Source organism: Eretmochelys imbricata, chromosome 14 (genome assembly GCF_965152235.1).
Source record: "Eretmochelys imbricata isolate rEreImb1 chromosome 14, rEreImb1.hap1, whole genome shotgun sequence".
In the NCBI taxonomy this organism is placed as follows: Eukaryota; Metazoa; Chordata; order Testudines; family Cheloniidae; genus Eretmochelys; species Eretmochelys imbricata.
In genome coordinates, this window is record NC_135585.1 from 42692552 (window position 1) to 42719757 (window position 27206).

Genomic DNA, 27206 nt, shown 5'->3' on the forward strand with positions numbered 1-27206 from the left:
AGTTGTTTTTGAATGGCTTAGATGTTACTGGGTCTGATTCTCAGCCTTTGCTCATGTTCCCTTTGGTAGTAACTGTCCTTGTTGTTGTTCTTTTAATCCTGGTTCCAATTTTACATTTACAACTTTGGTATTTGGGTAAAATGTTCAGAAGTGCCTAAGGGCCAGATTTGCAAAGGAATTTAGGCACCTAAAGATTCAGATAGGCCCCTAAATACCATTAAAGATCTAACTTCTAGGAGCCTAATTTTTATTGAAAATCTACTGGACGTGAGCTCCTAAGGGGCATATTTTCGAAGATATTTAGGTGTCTAAAGATGCAGATAGTTGTTTAGTGGGCTTTTCCAAAGCACTTCAGCAGATGAGGCACCAAAATCCCATTGATTTCAGTGGTAGCTACAAATACTTTTGAAAATCTGTCCCTTAAAATCTCTCAAGAGGTCTCATCAACAACCCATTGGCATCAATGAACATCTTTCAACTCAATTAAATGGCCTTTAGATCAGGCCCTATGTGGACATTACTTTTAGCAATTCACATTTAGGCCCCCATCCTGAGATCCTTACTCAAGTGCTAAATTATATTATTTTGAGTCGTCCAGTTGACTCTAACGGGACTACTCACACTAGGAAAGAAAGCTTGGGCACAAAGCTTGTGCAGGATCAAGACCTTAGTGACACTGAATCTGCACTCAGAAGTTTGTTCTAAGTTTAAATTTGTAGCAACTCCAGAGTTTTCATTATCTGTGATGTATGACTGGTTGGCCAACTCACACGACATTGTGTCTGTTTCCTGGTTCAATAGCTGAAATATTATTATACAGCAGACTAAAGAACAACATGCAGGAAATACAGAATGATGAACAACGATGGTGGATTTTTTTTTTAATTAGTGAAGAATTTCAAAAAATCAAACTTATTTCCCTTTTTAAGGGTTCTAAGTTTGGGGGTCCTACATGTTGGTAAATGGAAACAATTCAATAACGTTTTTACAAAGTTTTCCATTTAAATGTTGTCAAAAATTGAAATGAAAAATTTAATTAAAAAAAGAAAACAAAAATTCACTAAATCAACAGTTCTTTACAAAAATTTCAATTTTGAAAATGGTCATATTTCAACAAAAAGGAATTACAAGGGAGAAAGAATTTCAATTAATGGTGATCAATATGTTTTCACAGAATGTTTTTTATCAAATGAAGTTGATTTAACTGTGACATTTCTGATTGATAAAGGCAATGGTGTTTATGTAATAGACTTGCATTTTTCTAAAGGTTTGATTCAGGGTAACATCACACTATTTAAAAAAAATAACACTACACAAAAACAACAGTAAATTGATTAAAAACTGGCTAACTGATAGTTCTCAAAACATAACTGTTCATAGAATCATAGAATATCAGAGTTGGAAGGGACCTCTGGAGGTCATCTAGTCCAACCCCCTGCCCAGAGCAGGACCAATCCCTAATTAAATCATCCCAGCCAGGGCTTTGTCAAGCCTGACCTTAAAAACTTCTAAGGAAGGGGATTCCACCACCTCCCTAGGTAACGCATTCCAGTGTTTCACCACCCTCCTAGTGAAAAAGTTTTTCCTAATATCCAAACTAAATCTCCCCCACTGCAACTTGAAGCCATTACTCCTTGTCCTGTCATCTGCTATCACTGAGAATAGTCTAGATCCATCCTCTTTGGATCCACCTTTCAGGTAGTTAAAAGCAGCTATCAAATGCCCCCTCATTCTTCTCTTCCGTAGATTAAACAATCCCAGTTCCCTCAGCCTCTCCTCATAAGTCATGTGTTCCAGACCCCTAATCATTTTTGTTGCCCTTCGCTGGACTCTCTCCAGTTTTTAAAAATCCGTCTTGTAGTGTGGGGCCCAAAACTGGACACAGTACTCCAGATGTCACCAATGTTGAATAGAGGGGAACGATCACGTCCCTCGATCTGCTGGCCATGCCCCTCCTTATACACCCCAAAATGCCATTAGCCTTCTTGGCAACAAGGGCACACTGTTGACTCATATCCAGCTTCTCGTCCACTGTCACCCCTAGGTCCTTCTCTGCAGAAGTGCTGCCGAGACATTCGGTCCCTAGTCTGTAGCGGTGCATTGGATTCTTCTGTCCTAAGTGCAGGACTCTGCACTTGTCCTTGTTGAACCTCATCAGATTTCTTTTGGCCCAACCCTCCAATTTTTCTAGGTCCCTCTGTATCCTATCCCTACCCTCCAGCGTATCTACCACTCCTCCCAGTTTAGTGTCATCATCTGTTGATGGGAACTATTGATTTTAATGGGTGATAGACACCTAGATGCTTTTGAGAATCCCACTAGGTTCCTAAATACCTTTACATATCTTGCCCTTGATGCCGGACTTATTTGTATTTTTGTATATTTGTATCTAGACCAGTCTTATCATCAAAGTGTAAATAAGCTTTAACTTTTACCTTTGTATCCCCCTACCTTTTGGAAAGTGTTTTACTTATTAAGGCTGGGGATTTCAAAGGAGTGTAAAGACGTAGGCTGGGTTTACCAAAGGAACCTGAGAGAGTTTCAATAGAATTTTTGCACCTATGTCCCTTTGGCATCTTTGGAAGTCCCAGCCCTAATTAGAGCTGGTTGGAATTTTCATTGTAGAGGAAATTCCAATAGTTTGAAATTGGTTTTTATCCCAAATCTGGATGAAAATTTAAAACGTGCTGATACAGACTAATACGGCTACCGCTCTGAAACTTGTAGTTAGCTGTGACACCTGTCCCAGACCCGAAGAAGAGCTCTGTGTAAGCTTGGAAATTTGTCTCTCCCAACAACAGAAATTGGGCCAATACAGGATGTTACTTCACCCATTGCTCGGAAAACCCCATCAAGGAGATGACATACGGGCACGCCCAATAAAGGAGAAAACACTGACAACACTGTCTATCCAAACACTCAGCATCTCCCCAGGCAGAGGAACCAGACTGGAGATGGGGGTGGGAGGGCAGGGGGCCATGGCTCGACCACTTTTAAAAGTGGGAGGGCTATGTTCTCCCACTTTTTACTGGCCTTAAGGGTGAGCGATGGTGGGGAGGGGGCAGAGAGGAGCAAGCATGGGGAAGGGCTTTGGGGGGGAAGAGGCGGCATGAGGGTGGGGCCTCGGGGGAAGAGGCCGTGTGGGGGTGGGGCCTTGGTTCAGGTGTCAGTGCCCCCCCCCCGCTTCTAGGGAGCTTCCAGCGCTCCTGTCCCCAGGCACTCCCACCTCATAAAGAAACAAATCAATCCACCAATAAAAAAAAAACAAAAAACCCCCTAAAATAAAATTAAAAAAATCTGAGAAAGAAGCAAGAACCAAACAACTGCACTGATACCACAATCATATCATTTACCCTGAGGGGAAGAACAAAAAAAGGAATGGAGTCTCTGGCTCCTTAGGGTCTACTAGGGGCTTTGCTGTGGCTCCTGATTTTATGTGGAAGGTGCTCAGATAGCATGGTGATGGGTGACAGTGTGGAATCCTACGATAGACAGATAGATTAGATAGAACGAACTCCTGCAAGTCCTTCTTACATGGGATTATGGTTGGCACCTGACACAGGGTAGGACTCTGCACTTAAATAGGTCCCCTGTCTCTTTGTCATGTGCTAAAATTAAGACTTCCAGACCCACCAGCCATGCCCCCGCCCTCCCCCCACCCCTCACTTCCAGACTCCCTATACAGCAAAAGACTTGTTACATGCAGCAGGGCCCGTAGGTGAAAGGCAACAAAAATCAAAGGCCCCAGACTTCAGTCTTGATTTCTCTGAGTGATTTCTCTTCTTTCTTCAGCAAAGTAACATGCACCTTTCTCAGGTAGGAGAGCTACCATGAACAAAGAGCGATAGACGGCTATTGAACAAGCCCAGGCTTCTGAAGTCACCATGTCAATATTTACCCAGATATCAAAACACAGAGTTCATGATCTGATGCTGTCATATCCCGCGCTGTCACACCAGCAAACCGAAACCCAAAAGCCATCATACCCCAAGCAAAGTTTTGACCCCAAAAAAGGAGAAGAACCAGAGACTCCATGAAGTCCACTGGGTACTTTCTAATGGCTACTGATTTTACGTGGAAGGAACTCAGATAACATGGTGAGGGGTGGCAGTATAGAAGCAGGCGATCGATAGATTTTCATCTTACTTATACTGCTATAAACCTGGAAGAACTCCACTGACTGAGTGGAGTTAGTGTGGATTTACCACTATACAGACAGCATTTTGCATTAAAAAAAAATCACACACCATATTCTTATGGGGACAATAATGTCATCAGTTGATTGTATTTGTAAAAAAAACAGATAAAACCATGTTCATCAGAGAAACGCAGACATTTTATTCTTGTTGAATAACCTCCACCCAGTCAGTTTCCTCAGGGAAGCTTTGATTTCCTTGTTCCTTATGCTGTAGATGATCGGATTCATCACTGGCGGCAGCACGGAATAGAGAACAGCCATCACGAGATCCAGAGTTGACGGAGAGCTGGAGACGGGTTTCATGTAGGCAAAGAGACCAGTGGAAAGAAACATGGAAATTACAATGAGGTGCGGAAGGCATGTGGAGAAGGTTTTATGTCGGCCCTGCTCAGAGGGGATTCTCAATACCGTGGTCAAGATCTGAACATATGTCACAATTATAAAAACAAAGCAACTTAGGGTTAAACACACACCAAATGCAATAACCCCAACTTCACTGAAGTACGAGTTAGAGCAGGCGAGCTTGAATAGCTGGGGGATTTCACAGAAGAACTGATCCACCATGTTGCCTCCACAGAAGGTTATCGAAAACGTGTTCCCCGTCTGCAATGAAGAATAGAGAACTACACTGATCCAGGCACTGGCTGCCATTTGGACACAAGCTCTCCTGTTCATTATAGTCTCATAGTGCAGTGGTTTGCAGATGGCGACATATCGATCGTACGCCATGATGGTGAGTAAGGCGAAGTCGGCTACAACAAAGAAGATGAGGAAAAAGACTTGGGCGACACATCCAGAATAGGAAATGGACTTAGTGTTCATAAGGGAATTGGCCATAGATTTGGGGATGGTGACAGAGATGGTGCCGAGGTCTAGGATGGACAAACTCATCAGGAAGAAGTACATGGGGGTGTGAAGGTGGTGGTCAAGAGCTATGGCTGTGACGATGAGAAGATTCCCTGCCAGGGCTGCCAGGTAAAGCACTAGAAACACCATGAAGTGCAAAATCTGCAGCTCTCGAACATCAGAGAATCCCAGGAGAAGGAACTCGGTCACAGTGGTTTGGTTGGACACAGAAATCAATGAGTTGTAGGTTCCGAGGTGCTTCTGGAAATTTCAATAGGCATCTAAATACCTTGAGAAATCTGGCCTTTTGTCTTTTACAAATGGAGAAACTGAGGAACAAAGAACTTAAACAATTTCACAGTGGTCCATCAGCAAGTCAATGGAGACACAGAACCAAGGTCTCCTAACTTCCAGTGCTCTTCTTTAAACAAGGACACCGTCCTCACTAAGCCAGGGGTTTGGCACATTCTTGAGAAGACAGTGAAATTCTGTTGAGACCAAATCCCAAGAGCACTTCTGAGGAACATAAATTCGTCTTCTTTCTTGGACCTGTTGAGTTGCCATACATAAACGAAGCAGGTAAGGGAAAAAGACAGCAGGGTGATGACAAAATGGTAATGCAATGAGATTCTAATCAATATAGAAATTTATGCAATAGTAGGAAGATTTTGTGTATGAAACCTTTAAATGTTTGATTTATAGCTGGAGGAAAAAATATGGCTCGCAATGCATTTTTTTCCTCAGAATCCAAGAACGCCTCAGTCTAAGGAGAGAATATAATGTGTGAAGGAGGTCTGTTCTGGCTAGTTCTGTCAGCAAAAGCTAATAAGTTAGGTCCACTAGAGAGAGAGAGAGAGGATCCCAGAAATATACTTTAAACCACTTGTATTAAGACCTATTTTTTGTATACTTGGTAATGTGACCTACTGGGCCATATCTGGTTGGAAGGAATAGGTTTCGCAGTGAGTAATTGGTTCATCTGTAACATACTTCCTTCTCTCTCACTTACTTTCTCACTTTCTAAATTTCACTCATCTTTTTCAACTCTTGAATGCAGAAGAGAAAATAACTATATGATAGATCTGTGGAACTCGCTGCTGCTGTAATTTATTGAGTCGCATAGATAAGAATGTAAAAATGGATTGGATAGTTCTCTAAGAGGTAGACTTAGGTTTTCATAGCCACAAATGCCACATGGACACCCACTCCTCATTCATTTTCACGGGCATTTGTTTGTTTAAGAACCAGATTTTTAAAGGTTTTTAGGCACCTAATGAGATTTTTAGAAGTATCTCGGCATCTAAAAATCCTTGATTGCAATGGGTATTAGACACCTAGCTGCTTTGAAAAATCCCACTACACACCTAAAAGCCTTTAAGAATTTGCCCCATAATCCCTTAGGCAGCTTTTGAAATCTCAGCTGTAGCCTGGTCTGGTAGATGGGAAATAAGGAGTTGGAGTTTGTCCCAGCTCTGTCACTCATTTACTGTGTGAAAGTCAGATTAACTGTCTGTGCCTCAGTTTCCCCATCTGTAAATAAATGAAATAATACCACTCACCCACCTTGGTAAAATGGTTTGAAATCTACAGGTGAAAAAGCACCATGAATTTCTTCCCAAGTCTACTAGAGTGAATGAATAGAATAACTTTGACTTCCTCTGTCATTGGATCAGGCCCTCTGTAACTATGAAGTTTAGGGTATTAGAAGGCAGGAGATGGTCTCTGTTCCGGGCTTTTCCCCTGACTTCCGATGCATCCCTAAGCAAGATCCTTTACCCCTCTGCCCTAATGTCTCCTCATATGGCAGAGGATTGATAATGCTTAATTATTTACTACAGAAGGGCATTGGGCCCATTCCAAACAACACTGAAGTTATGGCTACAAAGGGAGTTCTTTTCAACCTGTTGTAGAATAAAATAGCTAATGACTGGACAGTGATTTGAAGATGTAAAGAGGTTTATAAGTACAAGGTATTATTATCTTTGCCAGACTAGCTCAGATTAGCATAAGGAGGATAATCATTATGGGTGCGATTTTTAAAAGAGTCTGTGGGAATCAGGCATTTACATTCCACTGAATCACAAGGAGATTTGAATTTTTAATTGCTTTGAACTCCTTTGAAAATCCCATTGCACAGTGACAATCAATCGTTTATCCTTGAGGGCAAAGTCTTATTTCCGTCTCAGCTGAGCATGGAATGTGCCTCTAAGGTCCGGCACTGCAAAATCAGGTACGTTTATTTTGGTTTATAATTTCTTCTTTTGTAAAATGGGACAATGACCCTGACTCCAGTTGTAAAATGTGTTGAGATCTACTGATGAAAAGCATTGCACAAAAGCTAGGGATTATACTTAATGAGCATTGACAATTAAGCACTGTCTGGTACATAATTCTGTATGAAATTCTTGTTCTGGTCTCACTTATACTTTAATATGTCATGGATAGGCTTGGCAGCATTTTATTTTTATTATTTATAATTTTGATGGGTACTGTCACTGTTTGTTTTTAAGCATTTTCTCCACTTTTTATTTATTTCAGTGTTCATAGTTGTACAAAATTATGGGGGTGGGGCGTGGGAGACTGTCAGACAAATGATAGTTAACACTGAGATTCAAAAAGTGAAAGCTCTATAAACCATTAAAACACAAATTGTCAACATTTAACTATAGAAAGTAAATATCCTTAATTCAACAGATCATACCTGTTTTTACTGTTCATTCACTAATCCATTTGTAAGCCTAATTCAAAAGTCTAAATCGCTGGATTTTGACTCTAATAAGTTCTCCCGCAGTATTTTTCTTACTTTGCCTATCTGTAAATTTTGAGTATTATCGATGGAAATACATTTTCATCAGTTTGTGTGTGTGTGTGTGTGTGTGGTGAAATCGACATTTACCAACATTCACCAATAAAAATCTAATCCTTCCAAGCCTAGTCATGACGTCTGTTCCTTGGTTGTTAGAATTTGATCCTGGGCAAACTGTAAAATCAGTTTTCATGTTCGATACAAAGGGGGAGATTGTCAAAGGATTTTCAATGGGAGTTGGGCCACAGAATTGCCCTCTTTGCCTCTGAAAATTTTCACCAAAGACAAAAATCATGGTCCTGGACTCAGAAGAAGACACATAAATAACCCCAGTGTTCCAAAGGTGTGTATTGGGAAGGGTAGCTGAGTTCTGAAATGAGCTGGAGAATGGAAAATGAGGGAGGATCTAGGAGAAAAGATTAGGAGTTCAAGTTTGGCAATGTTGTGCTGGAACTAGAGATTAGGATTCTCTGCCTTGGAATATAGCAATGTAAAATGTTCATCGTAGAGCCTTTGAGGAACAAAGACAAGTCCTGCCTGCTGCAGAGCACAGCAGAGATTCATGAAGGAGAAAATAGCAGAGGACAAGACTGACCCATTTACCTTAATATTAGAAGAAAGGAAATTTTCAGGGAAACTGGGATATTTTTCTTCCTATTCTTCTTCATGCTAAATTCCGTAGATCTGTTAAAATGGGATTTGCATATCAGTGATTCTCCAGAGTGCAAGTCAAGATCATCCCTTAAATATGGACATCCAGAATCAAGTGAAATTCTACATACTGTGTGTCCATAACCTAATGGAGTTCAATGGGTATTGGGTACCAAACTCTCTTAAGCGCCTTTGAAAATCCCAGCTAAGAGCATGGAGGGACTTTTGACAAGGAATAGCACTGGCTGAAGATTGAATGAACAATTAGTAGGTCAAAAGTGCCATCAACATTTCCAATGTCAATGGGAAAAATGATGAAATGATCAGGATCCCCTTCCCTTCCCTTGCCCTGTTTCTTGACAAACTCTAGTTGTAAGTCGTAGCTGATTGAGGCGTCGGGAGATAGGGGAGGTGGTAATAATTATTCAGGCACTAGGATTCTGACTTGAACATTCAAGGAACATCCAATAATGCATTTTAACTGTTTAACTCCATGAGCATCTCTTGTGACCTACAGAATTCAAGACTGGGGTAGAGATGAAAAACTGATTTGATGTGCTGGTTTTCACCCTCTGAGTCCTGGATTTCCCAATTGCTGCTATTTGCATACGGAAGGAAATGTCCACTCCCATGGATGATGAGATTGTTTCTCATCAGGAGGACTGAGAAGAACAGAATTCAATACAAAGTATCCTTTGTTTCTCCAGATGTTAGGAAATCTGTGGACCAAATGAATTTGGTCACTGTGTGGGGTGGGGTAAAATTTTCTACAGCAGCTAAGGGTCAGATTTTTAAAGGTATTTAGGCACCTAGTGGGATTTTCAATAGCATCGAGGTGGCTAAAACCCACTCAAACCCACTAGTACCTCAGGAGCTCACTAATTAAACAGAAGCTACTAAAGTTAGACATTTTTAAATCAGCAGATCCAGATAACCCGCATCCAGGAGTTTAAAAAATGCTAGCTGAGGAGCTCACTGGGCCTTTACTGTTGAAATGCTGGAAGAAAGCTAATGTTGTGCCAATATTGAAAAAGGGTAAATGGGAGGACCAAGGTAATTATAGGCCTGTCAGGCAAGATAACGGAGTGGCTGATTGTGAGGTGATTGACATGAGCTGGGACCGTATAGATCATTGTTGCAACCAAAGTCCTGTAGTGGCACCAAATCTTGTATAAAGGGAGTCAAATAAGGTGTCAAAGACAAGGTTATGGGTTGCTGGTTCTGATTATGCTGTCTATTTGTGTGTATTATTTTTGTAGTTAAAATTATGAATATTGGCTCTATACCGTCTGTATTGCAAACTTATGCTACGCTTCTCCGTGACACCCCAGACAAGTTGGTGTCAGCTCTGCCTAGCCTGCTTGATGGCCCATTAAGGACCACCAGATATACAATTGACCCATTGAGAGAAGGCAGACACACCTTGGGACTCAGCAAGGTATTCAGGGACCTACCTATGGACAGAACTCTCAGGTGTTTCCAGGCCAGGTGATGGACAGCTTCTCTTTGGCACAAAGAAAGAAAGACCACATGGCAAGAGACTGTAAAAAGCTGCTGCAGCTCCTCCATCTTGTCTTCAGTCCTGCTTCATCCCTCTGGAGGGACTTTGCTACACTGAAGCTCTGAACCAAGGACTGAAAGACCCATCCCAGCTGTGGATGTTCTCCAGAGACTTGATTTGAACTTGCAGTTTATTCTCTCACTGCTGAAAACCTGAACCAAGAGCTTTGCCATCACTGTAAGTCATTGATTCCATTGAATCAATTCTAGCTCTCATCTATATCATTTTCCTTTTATGAATAAACCTTTAGGTTTTAGATTCGAAAGGATTGGCAACAGCGTGATTTGTGGGTCAGATCTGATTTGTATATTGACCTGGGTCTGGGGCTTGGTCCTTTGGGATGGAGAGAAGCTTTTTCCCTTTACTGGGGTCTTGGTTTTCATCACCATTTGTCCTCATAACTTGTGGCACTGGTGGTGATACTGGGAAACTGGGGTGTCTAAGGGAATTGCTTGTGTGACTTGTGGTTAGCCAGTGGGGTAAAAGCAAAGTCTTCTCTGTCTGGCTGGTTTGGTTTGCCTTGGTGTGCACAGAAACCCCAGCCTTGGGCTGTAACTGCCCTGCTTGAAGCAATTTCTCCTGAATGGGCACTCTCCGTTGGGTCCCACCAGAACCAGCATTGTTACACTGATAAGGGACTCAATTAATAAAGAAATAAAGTAATATAATTAATGTCATTTAACATGGGTTTATAGTAAATAGATCCTGTCAAACTAACTAGGTATAATTTTTGATGACATTACAATTGTGATTGATAAAGGCAATAGTGCTGATATAATAGACTTCTCTATGGCATTTGAGTTGGTACTGCCTGACATTTTGACTAAACAACTAGAAGGATACAAAAATAACATGGCACACAATACATGGACTGAAAGCTGGCTCACGGTTAGGTCTCAAAATGTAATTGTTAAAGGGAATTGTCTTGGAACAGGTATGTTTCCAGTGGGGTCCAAGAGGGTTCTGTTCATATCCTAACTCTATTTAACATTTTTTAATGATATGGAAGATGACATAAACTCATCACTGATAACAGTTAGCAAATGACACAAAAATGAGGAAGTAGTTAATAATGAAGAGGACAGGGTTACAGAGTAATCTGGATCGCTTGGTAAGCTGGGCGCAAGCAAACAATATAATTTTACTATGGCTAAATGTGAATGTCTACATCTAGGAACAAAGCATGTAAGACATACTTGCAGGACGTGGAACTCTATTGTGGGAAACAGTGATTCTGAAAAAGATTTGGTGGTCATGGTGGATAATCAGCTGAACATGAGCTCCCAGGGTGATGCTGTGCCAAAAGGACTAATGCAATTCTTGGATGCATAAAGAGGAAAAAGACTACGTCCAGTTCTCGTGTCAACAATTCAAAAAGAATGTTGATCAATTGGAGAGGGTTCAGAGAAGAGCCATGAGAATGATTAAAAGTTTAGGAAGCACGCCTTATAGTGACAGACCCAAGCATCTCAATCTATTTAGCTTAACAAAAAGAAGGTTAATGGGTGAATTAACCACAGTCTATAAATTCCTTCATGGTCTCTTCAGTCTAGCATAGAAAGGGATAACACCATACAATGGCTGGAACTTTAAGCTAGGCAAAATCAGACTGGAAATAAGGAGTACAGTGAGAGTAATTAAGTTTTGGAGCAATTTACTAACGGTTATGGTGGATTCTCCATCACTGAGAATTTTTCAATCAAGATTGGATGTTTTTCTAAAAGATCTGCTCTACAAATTATTTTGGAGAAGATCTATGTCCTGTGTTATACAGAAAGTCAGACTAGATGATCACAATGGTCCCTTCTGGCTTTGCAATCTATGAATCAATGAAACCAATGAGTTTAGGTGCCTTGGTGTTTTTGAAAATCCCACTACATGCATAAATACCATTTAAAATCTGGCCCTGGGTGACTTGAGAGCCTACATCCAATTTTCAAAAGAGCTTTAATCTTTCAGAGCCAGATTTTCAAAAGTATGAAGATGTCTAAAGCTTCAGATAGATGCTTAGCGGGATTTTCAAAAACACCTAACCACATTAGGTGCCTAACCTGCTTAAGCATTTTTGTCAGTCTGCACCGTTGACATCTAAACACTTTTGAAACTCTAGCTCTTAGACTCCTAAGCAACTTACATGATTTTGTAATGGGATTTAGGCTTCTATATCGTTTAAGCACTGCCACAAATATAAAGGGAAGGGTAACCACCTTTCTGCATACAGTGCTATAAATCCCTCTTGGACAGAGGCAAAACCCTTTCACCTGTAAAGGGCTAGGAAGTTAAGATAACCTCGCTGGCACCTGACCAAAATGACCAATGAGGAGACAAGATACTTTCAAAGCTGGAGGGGGAGGAACAAAGGGTCTGTCTGTCTGTCTGTGTGATGCCTTTGCTGGGAACAGATCAGGAATGCAGCTCAGAACTCCTGTAAAAAGTTAGTCAGTAATCTAGCTAGGAATGCGTTAGATTTCCTTTTGTTTAATGGCTGGTAAAATAGGCTGTGCTGAATGGAATGTATATTCCTGGTTTTGTGTCTTTTTGTAACTTAAGGTTTTGCCTAGAGGGATGCTCTATGTTTTGAATCTGATTACCCTGTAAGGTATTTACCATCCTGATTTTACAGAGGTGATTCTTTTACCTTTTCTTTCATTAAAATTCTTCTTTTAAGAACCTGATTGCTTTTTCATTGTTCTTAAGTTCCAAGGGTTTGGGTCTGTGTTCACCTGTACAAATTGGTGAGGATTTGATCAAGCCTTTCCTAGGAAAGGGGGTGTAGGGCTTGGGGGGATACTTTGGGGGAAGACGTCTCCAAGTGGGCTCTTTCCCTGTAGTTTGTGTAACATGCTTGGTGGTGGCAGCATAGGGTTCAAGGACAAGGCAATGTTTGTACCTTGGGGAATTTTTTTAACCTCAGCTGGTAAGAATAAGCTTAGGGGGTCTTTCATGCAGGTCCGCACATCTGTACCCTGGAGTTCAGAGTGGGGAAGGAATCTTGACAGGCACCCTTGAAAATTGTACCTGTGATGTCTAACAATCCATGTAACAAAGCTTCTCCTTAATTATGATCTCTTGTATCTTGACAGATGGAGCCTGTGACTGGAATAGAGAAGGAAATCTACTTCAGGATATAGGAATTTATCCTTCTGGGCTTCCCCCGTAGTTAATATTTGCAGATCTCTCTTTCTGTGGTGTTTACCATGATGTATGTCCTGACAGTTGCAGGAAATGTTGCCATCCTAGTCCTAGTGAGGGCCAGCTATCAACTCCGCACCCCCCATGTACTTCTTCCTTTGCAACCTCTCCTTGCTGGAGATATGATACACCACAGCCTGTGTTCCCAAGACCATTGCGATTTTCCTGGGGAAAAGCAGAACCATCCCCTTTAGTAGCTGCATCCTGCAGATGGACTTCATTTTCTTCCTGGGGGGGCACAGAATATTTCCTCTTCTCTGCCATGGCCTATGACTGCTATCTGGCTATTTGCTACCCATTGCACTATAGCACCATCATGAACAGCACCTTGTCTGCTCAGCTGGCCCTTGGCTCCTGGGTGTGTAGTTTCCTGGCTATTTCTATCCCAGAATCTCTGAGAGTTAGGTTGTCCTTCTGTGGCACTAATGTCGTTACTTGTTTCTCCTGCAGCATAGATTCCTTCATCATTCTCTCCTGCAAAGACACCTACATGATTGAGATGGCAGCTTTTATCATCTTGATCATCGTCATCCTGGGATTATGTTCAATAACTCTGGTCTCCTACATTTACACCCTCTCCACCATACTGAGAATCCCATCAGCCCAAGGCCAGCAAAAGGCCTTTTCCACTTGCTCTGCCCATCTCACTCTTGTGATTATATGGTACAGCTCCACCATCTTCCTGTATGTCAGGACTTCCAGACAGAATGCCTTGGACATGAACAAGACTGTCAACGCTTTGAATACTATTGTAACTCCGCTGTTCAACCTCTTCATTGACAGTCTGAGAAACAAAGAGATGAAGGAGACTTTATGGAAGGTATTCAGTGGGCCGTGAAGTTGTTTTTGAATGGCTTAGATGTTACTGGGTCTGATTCTCAGCCTGTGCTCATGTTCCCTTTGGTAGTAATCGTCCTTGTTGTTGTTCTTTTAATTCTGGTTCCAGTTTTACATTTACAACTTTGGTATTTGGGTAAAATGTTCAGAAGTGCCTAAGGGCCAGATTTGCAAAGGAATTTAGGCACCTAAAGATTCAGATAGGCTCCTAAACACCATGAAAGATGTGGTTTCTAGGAGCCTAATTTTTATTGAAAATCTACTGGACGTGAGCTCCTAAGGGGCATATTTTCGAAGATATTTAGGTGTCTAAAGATGCAGATAGTTGTTTAGTGGGCTTTTCCAAAGCACTTCAGTAGATGAGGCACCAAAATCCCATTGATTTCAGTGGTAGCTACAAATACTTTTGAAAATCTGTCCCTTAAAATCTCTCGAGAGGTCCCATTCGCATGAATGAACATCTTTCAACTGAATTAAATGGCCTTTCGATCAGGCCCTATGTGGACATTACTTTTAGCAATTCACATTTAGGCCCCCATCCTGAGATCCTTACTCAAGTGCTAAATTATATTATTTTGAGTCGTCCACTTGACTCTAATGGGACTATTCACACTAGGAAAGAAAGCTTGTGCATAAAGCGTGTGCAGGATCAAGACCTTAGTGACACTGAATCTGCACTCAGAAGTTTGTCCTAAGTTTAAATTTGTAGCAACTCCAGAATTTTCATTATCTGTGATGTATGACTGGTTGGCCAACTCACACGACATTGTGTCTGTTCCCTTGTTCAATAGCTGAAAAATTATTAAACAGCAGACTAAAGAACAACATGCAGGAAATAAAGAATGATGAACAACGATGGTGGATTTTTTTTTTTAATTAGTGAAGAATTTCAAAAAATCAAATTTATTTCCCTTTTTAAGGGTTCTAAGTTTGGGGGTCCTACATATTGGTAAATGGAAACAATTCAATCATGTTTTTTAAAAAGTTTTCCGTTGAAATGTGGTCAAAAATTGAAATGAAAAATTTAATTAAAAAAAGAAAAAAAATCACTAAATCAACAGTTCTTTACAAAAATTTTCATTTTTGAAAATGGTCATTTTTCAACAAAAAGGAATTACAAGGGAGAAAGAAGTTCAATTAATGGTGATCAATATGTTTTCACAGAATGTTTTTTATCAAATGAACTTGATTTGACTGTGACATTTCTGATTGTTAAAGGCAATGGTATTGACGTGATAGACTTGCATTTTTCTAAAGGTTTGATTCAGGGTAACATCACACTATTTAAAAATAACACTACACGAAAACAATAGTAAATTGATAAAAAACTGGCTAACTGATAGTTCTCAAAACATAACTGTTGATAGGAACTGTTCATTTTAATGGGTGATAGATGCCTAGATGCTTTTGAGAATCCCACTAGGTTCCTAAATATCTTTACATATCTTGCCCTTGATGCCTGACTTATTTGTATTTTTGTTTATTTGTATCTAGACCAGTCTTATCATCAAAGTGTAAATAAACTTTAACTTTTACCTTTGTATCACCCTACCTTTTGGAAAGTGTTTTACTTATTAAGGCTGGGGATTTCAAAGGAGGTAAAGACGTAGGCTGGGTTTAACAAAGGAACTTGAGGGAGTTTTAGTAGAATTTTTGCACCTATGTCCTTTGGCATCTTTGGAAGTCCCAGCCCTAATTAGAGCTGGTTGGAATTTTCATTGTAGAGGAAATTCCAATAGTTTGAAATTGGTTTTTATCCCAAATCTGGATGAAAATTTAAAACGTGCTGATACAGACTAATACGGCTACCACTCTGAAACTTGTATTTAGCTGTGACATTCTGAACACCTGTCCCAAACCCGAAGAAGAGCTCTGTGTAAGCTTGGAAATTTGTCTCTCCCAACAAGAGAAATTGGGCCAATACAGATGTTACTTCACCCATTGCTTGGAAAACCCCATCAAGGAGATGACATACGGGCACGCCCAATAAATGAGAAAACACTGACAACACTGTCTATCCAAACACTCAGCCTCTCCCCAGGCAGAGGAACCAGAATGGAGATGGGGGTGGGGGGGCAGGGGGCCATGCCCCCATCACTTTTAAAAGTTGGAGGGGTATGTTCTCCTACTTTTTACTGGCCTTAAGGGTGAGCGATGGTGGGGAGGGGGCAGAGAGGAGCAAGCATGGGGAAGGGCCTTGGGGGAAAGAGGCGGCATGAGGGTGGGGCTTCGGGGGAAGAGGCCGTATGGGGGTGGGGCCTTGGTTCAGGTGTCGGTGGCCCCCCCACTTCTAGGGAGCTTCCAGCGCGCCTGTCCCCAGGCACTCCCACCTCATAAAGAAACAAATCAATCCACCAGTAAAAAAAAACAAAAAAAACCCTAAAATAAAATTTAAAAAATCTGAGAAAGAAGCCAGAACCAAACAACTGCACTGATACCACAATCATATTTTTTACCCTGAGGGGAAGAACAAAAAAAGGAATGGAGTCTCTGGCTCCTCAGGGTCTACTAGGGGCTTTGCTATGGCTCCCGATTTTATGTGGAAGGTGCTCAGATAGCATGGTGATGGGTACAGTGTGAATCCTACGATAGATAGATTAGATTAGATTAGATAGAACGAACTCCTGCAAGTCCTTCTTACATGGGATTATGGCTGGCACCTGACACAGGGTAGGACTCTGCACTTAAATACGTCCCCTGTCTCTTTGTCATGTGCTAAAATTAAGACTTCCAGACCCACCAGCCATGCCCCCGCCCTCCCCACCATCACTTGCAGACTCCCTATATAGCAAAAGACTTGTTCCATGCAGCAGGGCCTGTAGGTGAAAGGCAACAAAAATCAAAGGCCCCAGACTTCAGTCTTGATTTCTCTGAGTGACAGTCCTTCAGCAAAGTAACGGGCACCTTTCTCAGGTAGGAGGAGTGCTGCCATGAACAAAGAGCGATAGACGGCTATTGAACAAGCCCAGACTTCTGCAGTCACCATGACTTTAATTTTCCTGATATCTGCTGGGAAAGCAATACTGCGGTGCATAGACAATCCAGGAAGTTTTTGGAAAGCGTAGGGGACAATTTCCTGGTGCAAGTGCTAGAGGAGCCAACTAGGGGGGGCGCTTTTCTTGACCTGCTGCTCACAAACCGGGTAGAATTAGTGGGGGAAGCAAAAGTGGATGGGAATCTGGGAGGCAGTGACCATGAGTTGGTTGAGTTCAGGATCCTGACGCAGGGAAGAAAGGTAAGCAGCAGGATACGGACCCTGGACTTCAGGAAAGCAGACTTTGACTCCCTCAGGGAACGGATGGCCAGGATCCCCTGGGGGACTAACTTGAAGGGGAAAGGAGTCCAGGAGAGCTGGCTGTATTTCAAGGAATCCCGATTGAGGTTACAGGGACAAACCATCCCAATGAGTCGAAAGAATAGTAAATATGGCAGGCGACCAGCTTGGCTTAACGGTGAAATCCTAGCGGATCTTAAACATAAAAAAGAAGCTTACAAGAAGTGGAAGGTTGGACATATGACCAGGGAAAAGTATAAAAATATTGCTCGGGCATGTAGGAATGAAATCAGGAGGGCCAAATCGCACCTGGAGCTGCAGCTAGCGAGAGATGTCAAGAGTAACAAGAAGGGTTTCTTCAGGTATGTTGGCAACAAGAAGAAAGCCAAGGAAAGTGTGAGCCCCTTACTGAATAAGGGAGGCAACCTAGTGACAGAGGATGTGGAAAAAGCTAATGTACTCAATGCTTTTTTTGCCTCTGTCTTCACTAACAAGGTCAGCTCCCAGACTGCTACGCTGGGCATCACAAAATGGGGAAGAGATGGCCAGCCCTCTGTGGAGATAGAGGTGGTTAGGGACTATTTAGAAAAGCTGGACGTGCACAAGTCCATGGGGCCGGACGAGTTGCATCCGAGAGTGCTGAAGGAACTGGCGGCTGTGATTGCAGAGCCATTGGCCATTATCTTTGAAAACTCGTGGCGAACTGGGGAAGTCCCGGATGACTGGAAAAAGGCTAATGTAGTGCCAATCTTTAAAAAAGGGAAGAAGGAGGATCCTGGGAACTACAGGCCAGTCAGCCTCACCTCAGTCCCTGGAAAAATCATGGAGCAGGTCCTCAAAGAATCAATCTTGAAGTACTTGCATGAGAGGAAAGTGATCAGGAACAGCCAGCATGGATTCACCAAGGGAAGGTCATGCCTGACTAATCTAATCGCCTTTTATCATGAGATTACTGGTTCTGTGGATGAAGGGAAAGCAGTGGATGTATTGTTTCTTGACTTTAGCAAAGCTTTTGACACGGTCTCCCACAGTATTCTTGTCAGCAAGTTAAGGAAGTATGGGCTGGATGAATGCACTATAGGGTGGGTAGAAAGCTGGCTAGATTGTCGGGCTCAACGGGTAGTGATCAATGGCTCCATGTCTAGTTGGCAGCCGGTGTCAAGTGGAGTGCCCCAGGGGTCGGTCCTGGGGCCGGTTTTGTTCAATATCTTCATAAATGATCTGGAGGATGGTGTGGATTGCACTCTCAGCAAATTTGCGGACGATACTAAACTGGGAGGAGTGGTAGATACGCTGGAGGGGAGGGATAGGATACAGAAGGACCTAGACAAATTGGAGGATTGGGCCAAAAGAAATCTGATGAGGTTCAATAAGGATAAGTGCAGGGTCCTGCACTTAGGACGGAAGAATCCAATGCACCGCTACAGACTAGGGACCGAATGGCTAGGCAGCAGTTCTGCGGAAAAGGACCTAGGCGTGACAGTGGACGAGAAGCTGGATATGAGTCAGCAGTGTGCCCTTGTTGCCAAGAAGGCCAATGGCATTTTGGGATGTATAAGTAGGGGCATAGCGAGCAGATCGAGGGACGTGATCGTCCCCCTCTATTCGACATTGGTGAGGCCTCATCTGGAGTACTGTGTCCAGTTTTGGGCCCCACACTACAAGAAGGATGTGGATAAATTGGGGAGAGTCCAGCGAAGGGCAACAAAAATGATTAGGGGTCTAGAACACATGACTTATGAGGAGAGGCTGAGGGAGCTGGGATTGTTTAGCCTGCAGAAGAGAAGAATGAGGGGGGATTTGATAGCTGCTTTCAACTACCTGAAAGGGGGTTCCAAAGAGGATGGCTCTAGACTGTTCTCAATGGTAGCAGATGACAGAACGAGGAGTAATGGCCTCAAGTTGCAGTGGGGGAGGTTTAGATTGGATATTAGGAAAAACTTTTTCACTAAGAGGGTGGTGAAACACTGGAATGCGTTGCCTAGGGAGGTGGTGGAATCTCCTTCCTTGGAAGTTTTTAAGGTCAGGCTTGACAAAGCCCTGGCTGGGATGATTTAACTGGGAATTGGTCCTGCTTCGAGCAGGGGGTTGGACTAGATAACCTTCAGGGGTCCCTTCCAACCCTGATATTCTATGATTCTATGATTCTATGTCAATATTTACCCAGATAGCAAAACACAGAGTTCATGATCTGATGCTGCCATATCCCACTCTGTCACATCAGCAAACAGAAACCTAAAAGCTATCATACCCCAAGCAAAGTTTTGACCCCAAAAAAGGAGAAGAACCAGAGAGTCCATGAAGTCCAATGGGTACTTTCTAATGGCTACTGATTTTATGTGGAAGGTATTCAGATAACATGGTGAGGGGTGGCAGTATAAAAGGATGAGATAGATAGATAGATAGATAGATAGATAGATAGATTTTCATCTTACTTATACTGCTATAAACCTAGAAGACCTCCACTGACTTAGTGGAGTTAGTGTGGATTTACCACTATACATACAGCATTTTGCAAAAAAAAATCACACACCATATTCTTATGGGGACAATAATGTCATCAGTTGATTGTATTTGTAAAAAAAACAGATAAAGCCATGTTCATCAGAGAAACGCAGACATTTTATTTTTGTTGAATAACCTCCACTCAGTCAGTTTCCTCAGGGAAGCTTTGATTTCCTTGTTCCTCATGCTGTAGATGATCGGATTCATCACTGGCGGCAGCACGGAATAGAGAACAGCCACCACGAGATCCAGAACTGACGGAGAGCTGGAGATGGGTTTCATGTAGGCAAAGACAGCAGTGGAAAGAAACATGGAAATTACAATGAGGTGAGGAAGGCATGTGGAGAAGGTTTTATGTCGGCCCTGCTCAGAGGGGATTCTCAATACCGTGGTCAAGATCTGAACATATGTCACAATTATAAAAACAAAGCAACTTACGGTTAAACACACACCAAATGCAATAACCCCAACTTCACTGAAGTACGAGTTAGAGCAGGCGAGCTTGAGTAGCTGGGGGATTTCACAGAAGAACTGATCCACCATGTTGCCTCGACAGAAGGTTATCGAAAACGTGTTTCCGGTGTACAATGAAGAATAGAGAATTACACTGATCCAGGCACTGGCTGCCATTTGGACACAAGCTCTCCTGTTCATTATAGTCTCATAGTGCAGTGGTTTGCAGATGGCGACGTATCGATCGTATGCCATGATGGTGAGTAAGACGAAGTCGGTTTCAGCAAAGAAGATGAAGAAAAAGACTTGGGCGACACATCCAGAATAGGAAATGGACCTGGTGTTCATAAGGGAATTGGCCATAGATTTGGGGATGGTGACAGAGATGGTGCCGAGGTCTAGGATGGACAAACTCATCAGGAAGAAGTACATGGGGGTGTGAAGGTGATAGTCAAGAGCTATGGCTATGATGATGAGAAGATTCCCTGTCAGGGCTGCCAGGTAAAGCACTAGAAACACCATGAAGTGCAAAATCTGCAGCTCTCGAACATCAGAGAATCCCAGGAGAAGGAACTCAGTCACGGTGGTTCGGTTGGACATTTTCTTTCTTAGTTCATCGTGTGATGGCTGTGGAGGGAAGGACAAGAGCAATGGTCAAGGTTATAGTGAGAGAGGGAATGACTCTGATTCCTCTCTCCATGATTTCTCATGGTGTGAATATCAAAGGTGCACAGCACTTGTCACTTCCATTGTCTGGAGTAGTGAGGGCTCCTCACTGCTCACAACCAATGCACTAATCTGGTGCGTTATGACAGGAGTGTAAATTGGCATCGCTCCCTTAAAGTCACTGGAGCTGGGTCAGTTTACACCATCTGAGGATCTGGCCAAGATGAGGATGTGGCTTGATCAAATGCAGGATGAAAGATGGAACAAAATACAATCCAAATCCAACAATTTGAGCCAAAATTATGCCCTATTGCTACAGACAGCAGGCTCATAACTTGGCCAACTCAACTAAAATACTACAATGCCAGCACAGTCTGATTCCCACTTAACTGAGAAATACAGCACAGAATCACCCAGCTTCCCGCATGGCAGCTTTTCTGTGATGATTCCACCCCAACATCCCACATACCGCCTGATGCCTACTTACACGTTGATTTATGGCACCAGATCCCAGCTGCACTCCCACTGCTGGGTGATGATGGGCTGGTCGCATCGCTCAGTTACCGCTAGGTTGTGTGGTTCCCCTCTGTGACTTTATTTCTGTGCTAAGGAGTACTTCTGGCACCTTAGAGACTAACCAATTTATTTGAGCATGAGCTTTCGTGAGCTACAGCTCACTTCATCAGATGCATACCGTGGAAACTGCAGCAGACTTTATATATACACAGAGAATATGAAACAATACCTCCTCCCACCCCACTGTCCTGCTGGTAATAGCTTATCTAAAGTAATCATCAGGTTAGGCCATTTCCAGCACAAATCCAGGTTTTCTCACCCTCCACCCCCTCACACAAATTCACTCTCCTGCTGGTGATAGCCCATCCAAAGTGACAACTCTTTACACAATGTGCATGATAATGAAGTTAGGCCATTTCCTGCACAAATCCAGGTTCTCTCACTCCCTCACCCCCCTCCAAAAACCCACCCCCATACACACACAAACTCACTCTCCTGATGGTAATAGCTCATCCAAACCGACCACTCTCCAAGTTTAAATCCAAGTTAAACCAGAACATCTGGGGGGGGGGGGGGTAGGAAAAAGCAAGAGGAAATAGGCTACCTTGCATAATGACTTAGCCACTCCCAGTCTCTATTTAAGCCTAAATTAATAGTATCCAATTTGCAAATGAATTCCAATTCAGCAGTTTCTCGCTGGAGTCTGGATTTGAAGTTTTTTTGTTTTAAGATAGCGACCTTCATGTCTGTGATGGCGTGACCAGAGAGATTGAAGTGTTCTCCGACTGGTTTATGAATGTTATAATTCTTGACATCTGATTTGTGTCCATTTATTCTTTTACGTAGAGACTGTCCAGTTTGACCAATGTACATGGCAGAGGGGCATTGCTGGCACATGATGGCATAAATCACATTGGTGGATGTGCAGGTGAACGAGCCTCTGATAGTGTGGCTGATGTTATTAGGCCCTGTGATGGTGTCCCCTGAATAGATATGTGGGCACAATTGGCAACGGGCTTTGTTGCAAGGATAAGTTCCTGGGTTAGTGGTTCTGTTGTGTGGTATGTGGTTGTTGGTGAGTATTTGCTTCAGGTTGCGAGGCTGTCTGTAGGCAAGGACTGGCCTGTCTCCCAAGATTTGTGAGAGTGTTGGGTCATCCTTTAGCATAGGTTGTAGATCCTTAATAATGCGTTGGAGGGGTTTTAGTTGGAGGCTGAAGGTGACGGCTAGTGGCGTTCTGTTATTTTCTTTGTTAGGCCTGTCCTGTAGTAGGTAACTTCTGGGAACTCTTCTGACTCTATCAATCTGTTTCTTTACTTCCGCAGGTGGGTATTGTAGTTGTAAGAAAGCTTGACAGAGATTTTGTAGGTGTTTGTCTCTGTCTGAGGGGTTGGAGCAAATGCGGTTGTATCGCAGAGCTTGGCTGTAGACGATGGATCATGTGGTGTGGTCAGGGTGAAAGCTGGAGGCATGCAGGTAGGAATAGCGGTCAGTAGGTTTGCGGTATAGGGTGGTGTTTATGTGACCATTGTTTATTAGCACTGTAGTGTCCAGGAAGTGGATCTCTTGTGTGGACTGGACCAGGCTGAGGTCGGTGGTGGGATGGAAATTGTTGAAATCATGGTGGAATTCCTCAAGGGCTTCTTTTCCATGGGTCCAGATGATGAAGATGTCATCAATATAGCGCAAGTAGAGTAGGGGCTTTAGGGGACGAGAGCTGAGGAAGCGTTGTTCTAAATCAGCCATAAAAATGTTGGCATACTGTGGGGCCATGCGGGTACCCATAGCAGTGCCGCTGATCTGAAGGTATACATTGTCCCCAAATGTGAAATAGTTATGGGTAAGGACAAAGTCACAAAGTTCAGCCACCAGGTTAGCCGTGACATTATCGGGGATAGTGTTCCTGACGGCTTGAAGTCCATCTTTGTGTGAAATGTTGGTGTAGAGGGCTTCTACATCCATAGTGGCCAGGATGGTGTTATCAGGAAGATCACCGATGGATTGAAGTTTCCTCAGGAAGTCAGTGGTGTCTCGAAGGTAGCTGCAAAAGAAAAAGGACACTAAACTTTCTAAACTACTACATGCTACAAGGGGCCACAGCAATGGATGTGCTAGCAATGCCCCTCTGCCATGTACATTGGTCAAACTGGACAGTCTCTATGTAAAAGAATAAATGGACACAAATCAGATGTCAAGAATTATAACATTCATAAACCAGTCGGAGAACACTTCAATCTCTCTGGTCACGCAATCACAGACATGAAGGTCGCTATCTTAAAACAAAAAAACTTCAAATCCAGACTCCAGCGAGAAACTGCTGAATTGGAATTCATTTGCAAATTGGATACTATTAATTTAGGCTTAAATAGAGACTGGGAGTGGCTAAGTCATTATGCAAGGTAGCCTATTTCCTCTTGTTTTTTCCTACCCCCCCCCCCAGATGTTCTGGTTTAACTTGGATTTAAACTTGGAGAGTGGTCGGTTTGGATGAGCTATTACCAGCAGGAGAGTGAGTTTGTGTGTGTATGGGGGTGGGTTTTTGGAGGGGGGTGAGGGAGTGAGAGAACCTGGATTTGTGCAGGAAATGGCCTAACTTCATTATTATGCACATTGTGTAAAGAGTTGTCACTTTGGATGGGCTATCACCAGCAGGAGAGTGAATTTGTGTGGGGGGGTGGAGGGTGAGAAAACCTGGATTTGTGCTGGAAATGGCCTAACCTGATGATTACTTTAGATAAGCTATTACCAGCAGGACAGTGGGGTGGGAGGAGGTATTGTTTCATATTCTCTGTGTATATATAAAGTCTGCTGCAGTTTCCACGGTATGCATCTGATGAAGTGAGCTGTAGCTCACGAAAACTCATGCTCAAATAAATTGGTTAGTCTCTAAGGTGCCACAAGTACTCCTTTTCTTTTTGCGAATACAGACTAACACGGCTGTTACCCTGAAACCTATTTCTGTGCTGTGTGAGTCAGGAGACTTCGGTTCTAGTCTTGCCTCTGTCACTTTGTGACCATGGAGCAGTCACTGCTGCCTCTCTTTCCTCCCCTTCCCTTTGTCTGTCTTGTGTACTTTGAATGTGAACTCTTTTGGGGATGGATTGTGTCTTCCTATGTGCATGTTCTGTGCACATGTTGACAGTATTTTTGTTTAGCAGGCAGCGGTGTGGGACAGAGGCTATGATGGTAGAAGTGGAGATCTGGGTTCTAGTTCCATCAACCTCCTGCACGTCCTTGGGTAGGATAAAGAGAGACAGCCTTTGTCTGGGAGCTTCGACTCTCAGGGCTTTAGTTTAGAGAGGTTAGTATGTTTAAAACACATTCTCTGGGCGACCAACTTTGCTACTTACTCAGTTTTACCATCCTGCAGCTACCCCTTTGAAACAGACAAACACGGTTGCAATAGAGGGAATGGGGTTGGAAATTATGGTGTTATTGGACAATATTCATGTTCCCCACCCTGGCAAAAAGCTAAGTTTCCAGGTAGGAGTAGTCAGACAATTTCTACTTTTTTTCAAAGGAAAATTCAGTTTTCAGTTGAATATATTTTCATGGAAAGTCTCTGATATCCATAAAAATGAAAACTTTTTTTGATTATGCCTAAAAATATTCAGGTTCCAACAGTTTTTGGCTGAAACTGTTTGGTTTTCACAACCTCAATGAAAAGTCAATTTTTTCTGGTGGAAAATAAAATCTGATCATCTCTAGATATCTGCATAATTTGATAGTAAAAGTCTCCAAGAGTTCTAATTGCAATTCATATTTCTGATATTAAATTTGCCCCATATATTAATACTCTAACATATTTAATTGAAATAGAAAACTTACTTTGTTGGTCTTTATTCCAATTTGCGATGCATTTGATCCTACTGTGTTAGGAATCATTGGTCATTATCTATCTATCTATCTATCTATTCACCCACTGCCAGGATTGTTTGTTTCTCTCTCTCTCTCTCCTGCCCCCAGCACTGTCGTATTCACCAGCTGTTGTCGCATCCCTTCGCTGGATGTCCTGAGTTGCAGGGGTCTCTCTGCAGTTCCTAGCACAGATGGGCACTCCCTGCTTCCCTCCTAGGGCAGGCTTGGGTGAAAGGTGATGGACTAAATGGGATCAGGGACTGAAAGACAGTCCCAGCTCTCGAGCTGATCCTGGTTTGTGCCAGCTTCAAACAAGGTCACAGCCCAAGATATCCCTGCTCTGGGGCTAAATAGCTGAATCTGGTCTCCAGAGCTGTGAGCCCAGCTCTGCTCTCACCTCAGGAGCAAACCATCCTGACAACCTGCCCTAGTTGACCCTAACCCCCCAGAGGGGGAACAGCACCTGCCCTGCATCTCACATGATGACAGCATCTCTTGAAGGACCTTTAGCTAAAAACAAGGCAGGGCTGGATCAGAAGGAGGGTCCCCACAGGATGGCAAAATAAAACAGATATTTGTAGCACAGACAGGGGATCTACAATAGCTAAGAGCCTCTTGGCACCAGAGTCTCAGTTGGCCTGGAATAGCCTGTTCCTTCATTAACTCCACATAGTCACCTCTAGGGGAGCAGAGATGTTTTTCTCCTGCATTGCACCAGCAGCTCTTGGGATGCAGCCACCAGAGAAACCCACAGCTCAGGCTGCCCTGGCTGCTTCAAGTTCCTCACTAAGAGACAAACACTAAAAACTAAGGACCAGGTCCTGGGCTGGTGTAAATTGATACACTTCCATTGACTTCAGAGTAGCATGGGCTATTTACACCACTTGGGGATCTGACTCATTGACTTCCAGGGAGCTACATCCGTTTACACCAGCTGGGGATCTGGCCCATGACGCAGTTTCCAACCCATATCCTTTGCCTGTGAAACTGAACCAAAGAAGAGTCAAACATTCGTAACCAGGCTCCTCTTTCCTAGCTCTTTGTCCACTGGGATGAATTACAAGTATAACTTGTAAGGGTGACAGAGCGATTCATTCCCACTTGGGACAGAACTGGGGACAGTGTTGTGGAGATTTTCTGCATCTGATCTTCAACTTTTATTGGGATGAATAGCCCAGGTCTTTTCCTTTCTTTCTTTCTTTCTTTCTTTCTTTCTTTCTTTCTTTCTTTCTTTCTTTCTTTCTTTCTTTCTTTCTTTCTTTCTTTCTTTCTTTCTTTCTTTCTTTCTCAGTAGTAACATTGTTTTCCTTCCGGCAGACGACATTAAAATAAAAGGCTCCTTTGGCTACAGATGCACTGTTTAAAAATGTGTAATTTACACGAGACATTCATATCAGAGAAACTGATGAAATGCAAAGAGCCAGAGAGTAGAAATCAGCTCGAGGCCGATTGGAATCAATGGTTCCGATCCTCAGCAAGTTCAAATCAGGGTAGCTCCACTGAAGTGAATGGGTCTGTGCCCCAGTTTCTGTAAATCGCCTCTAGCTGCCTTGGACTCAAAGGGTCCAGATCCCCAAACAACTGTTGTGTAAGTCAGCCCCAGCCCCACTGAAGTCAATTAGACCAGTTCCTCAGCGAATGTAAATTGGCAGAGTGCTATGGAACTCGGCCAGGTTACTTGAGCTAAATATCTGTGCCGTGATGTTGAGTTTTTTGTTTGTTCCTGTCTCTGAGATTCTCATTGCTGAACATCACAATCCCATCTCAATGCTCCTGGAATATTCCAATAGCAGGGTTCATAGAAACCTGCAAGATGGGTACCCAACCAGTAAATGAACTGATG

At 42.8% G+C, this 27206-nt stretch overlaps 2 protein-coding genes across 2 annotated transcripts; both read right to left on the minus strand.

The window, feature by feature from the left end:
• Positions 1 to 4318: 4318 nt before the first annotated feature.
• On the minus strand, positions 4319 to 13722 carry LOC144274865 (olfactory receptor 14A16-like). Its single transcript, XM_077833964.1, has 2 exons — positions 13690 to 13722; positions 4319 to 5305 (listed from the first exon to the last, which is right to left on the minus strand). Exons 1-2 carry the CDS (start codon positions 13720 to 13722, stop codon positions 4319 to 4321), a joined length of 1020 nt encoding a protein of 339 aa, XP_077690090.1.
• Positions 13723 to 19969: 6247 nt separating this feature from the next.
• On the minus strand, positions 19970 to 20923 carry LOC144273970 (olfactory receptor 14A16-like). The gene has a single exon (XM_077832697.1). The coding sequence runs from the start codon at positions 20921 to 20923 to the stop codon at positions 19970 to 19972; it is 954 nt and encodes a 317-aa protein (XP_077688823.1).
• Positions 20924 to 27206: the final 6283 nt, after the last annotated feature.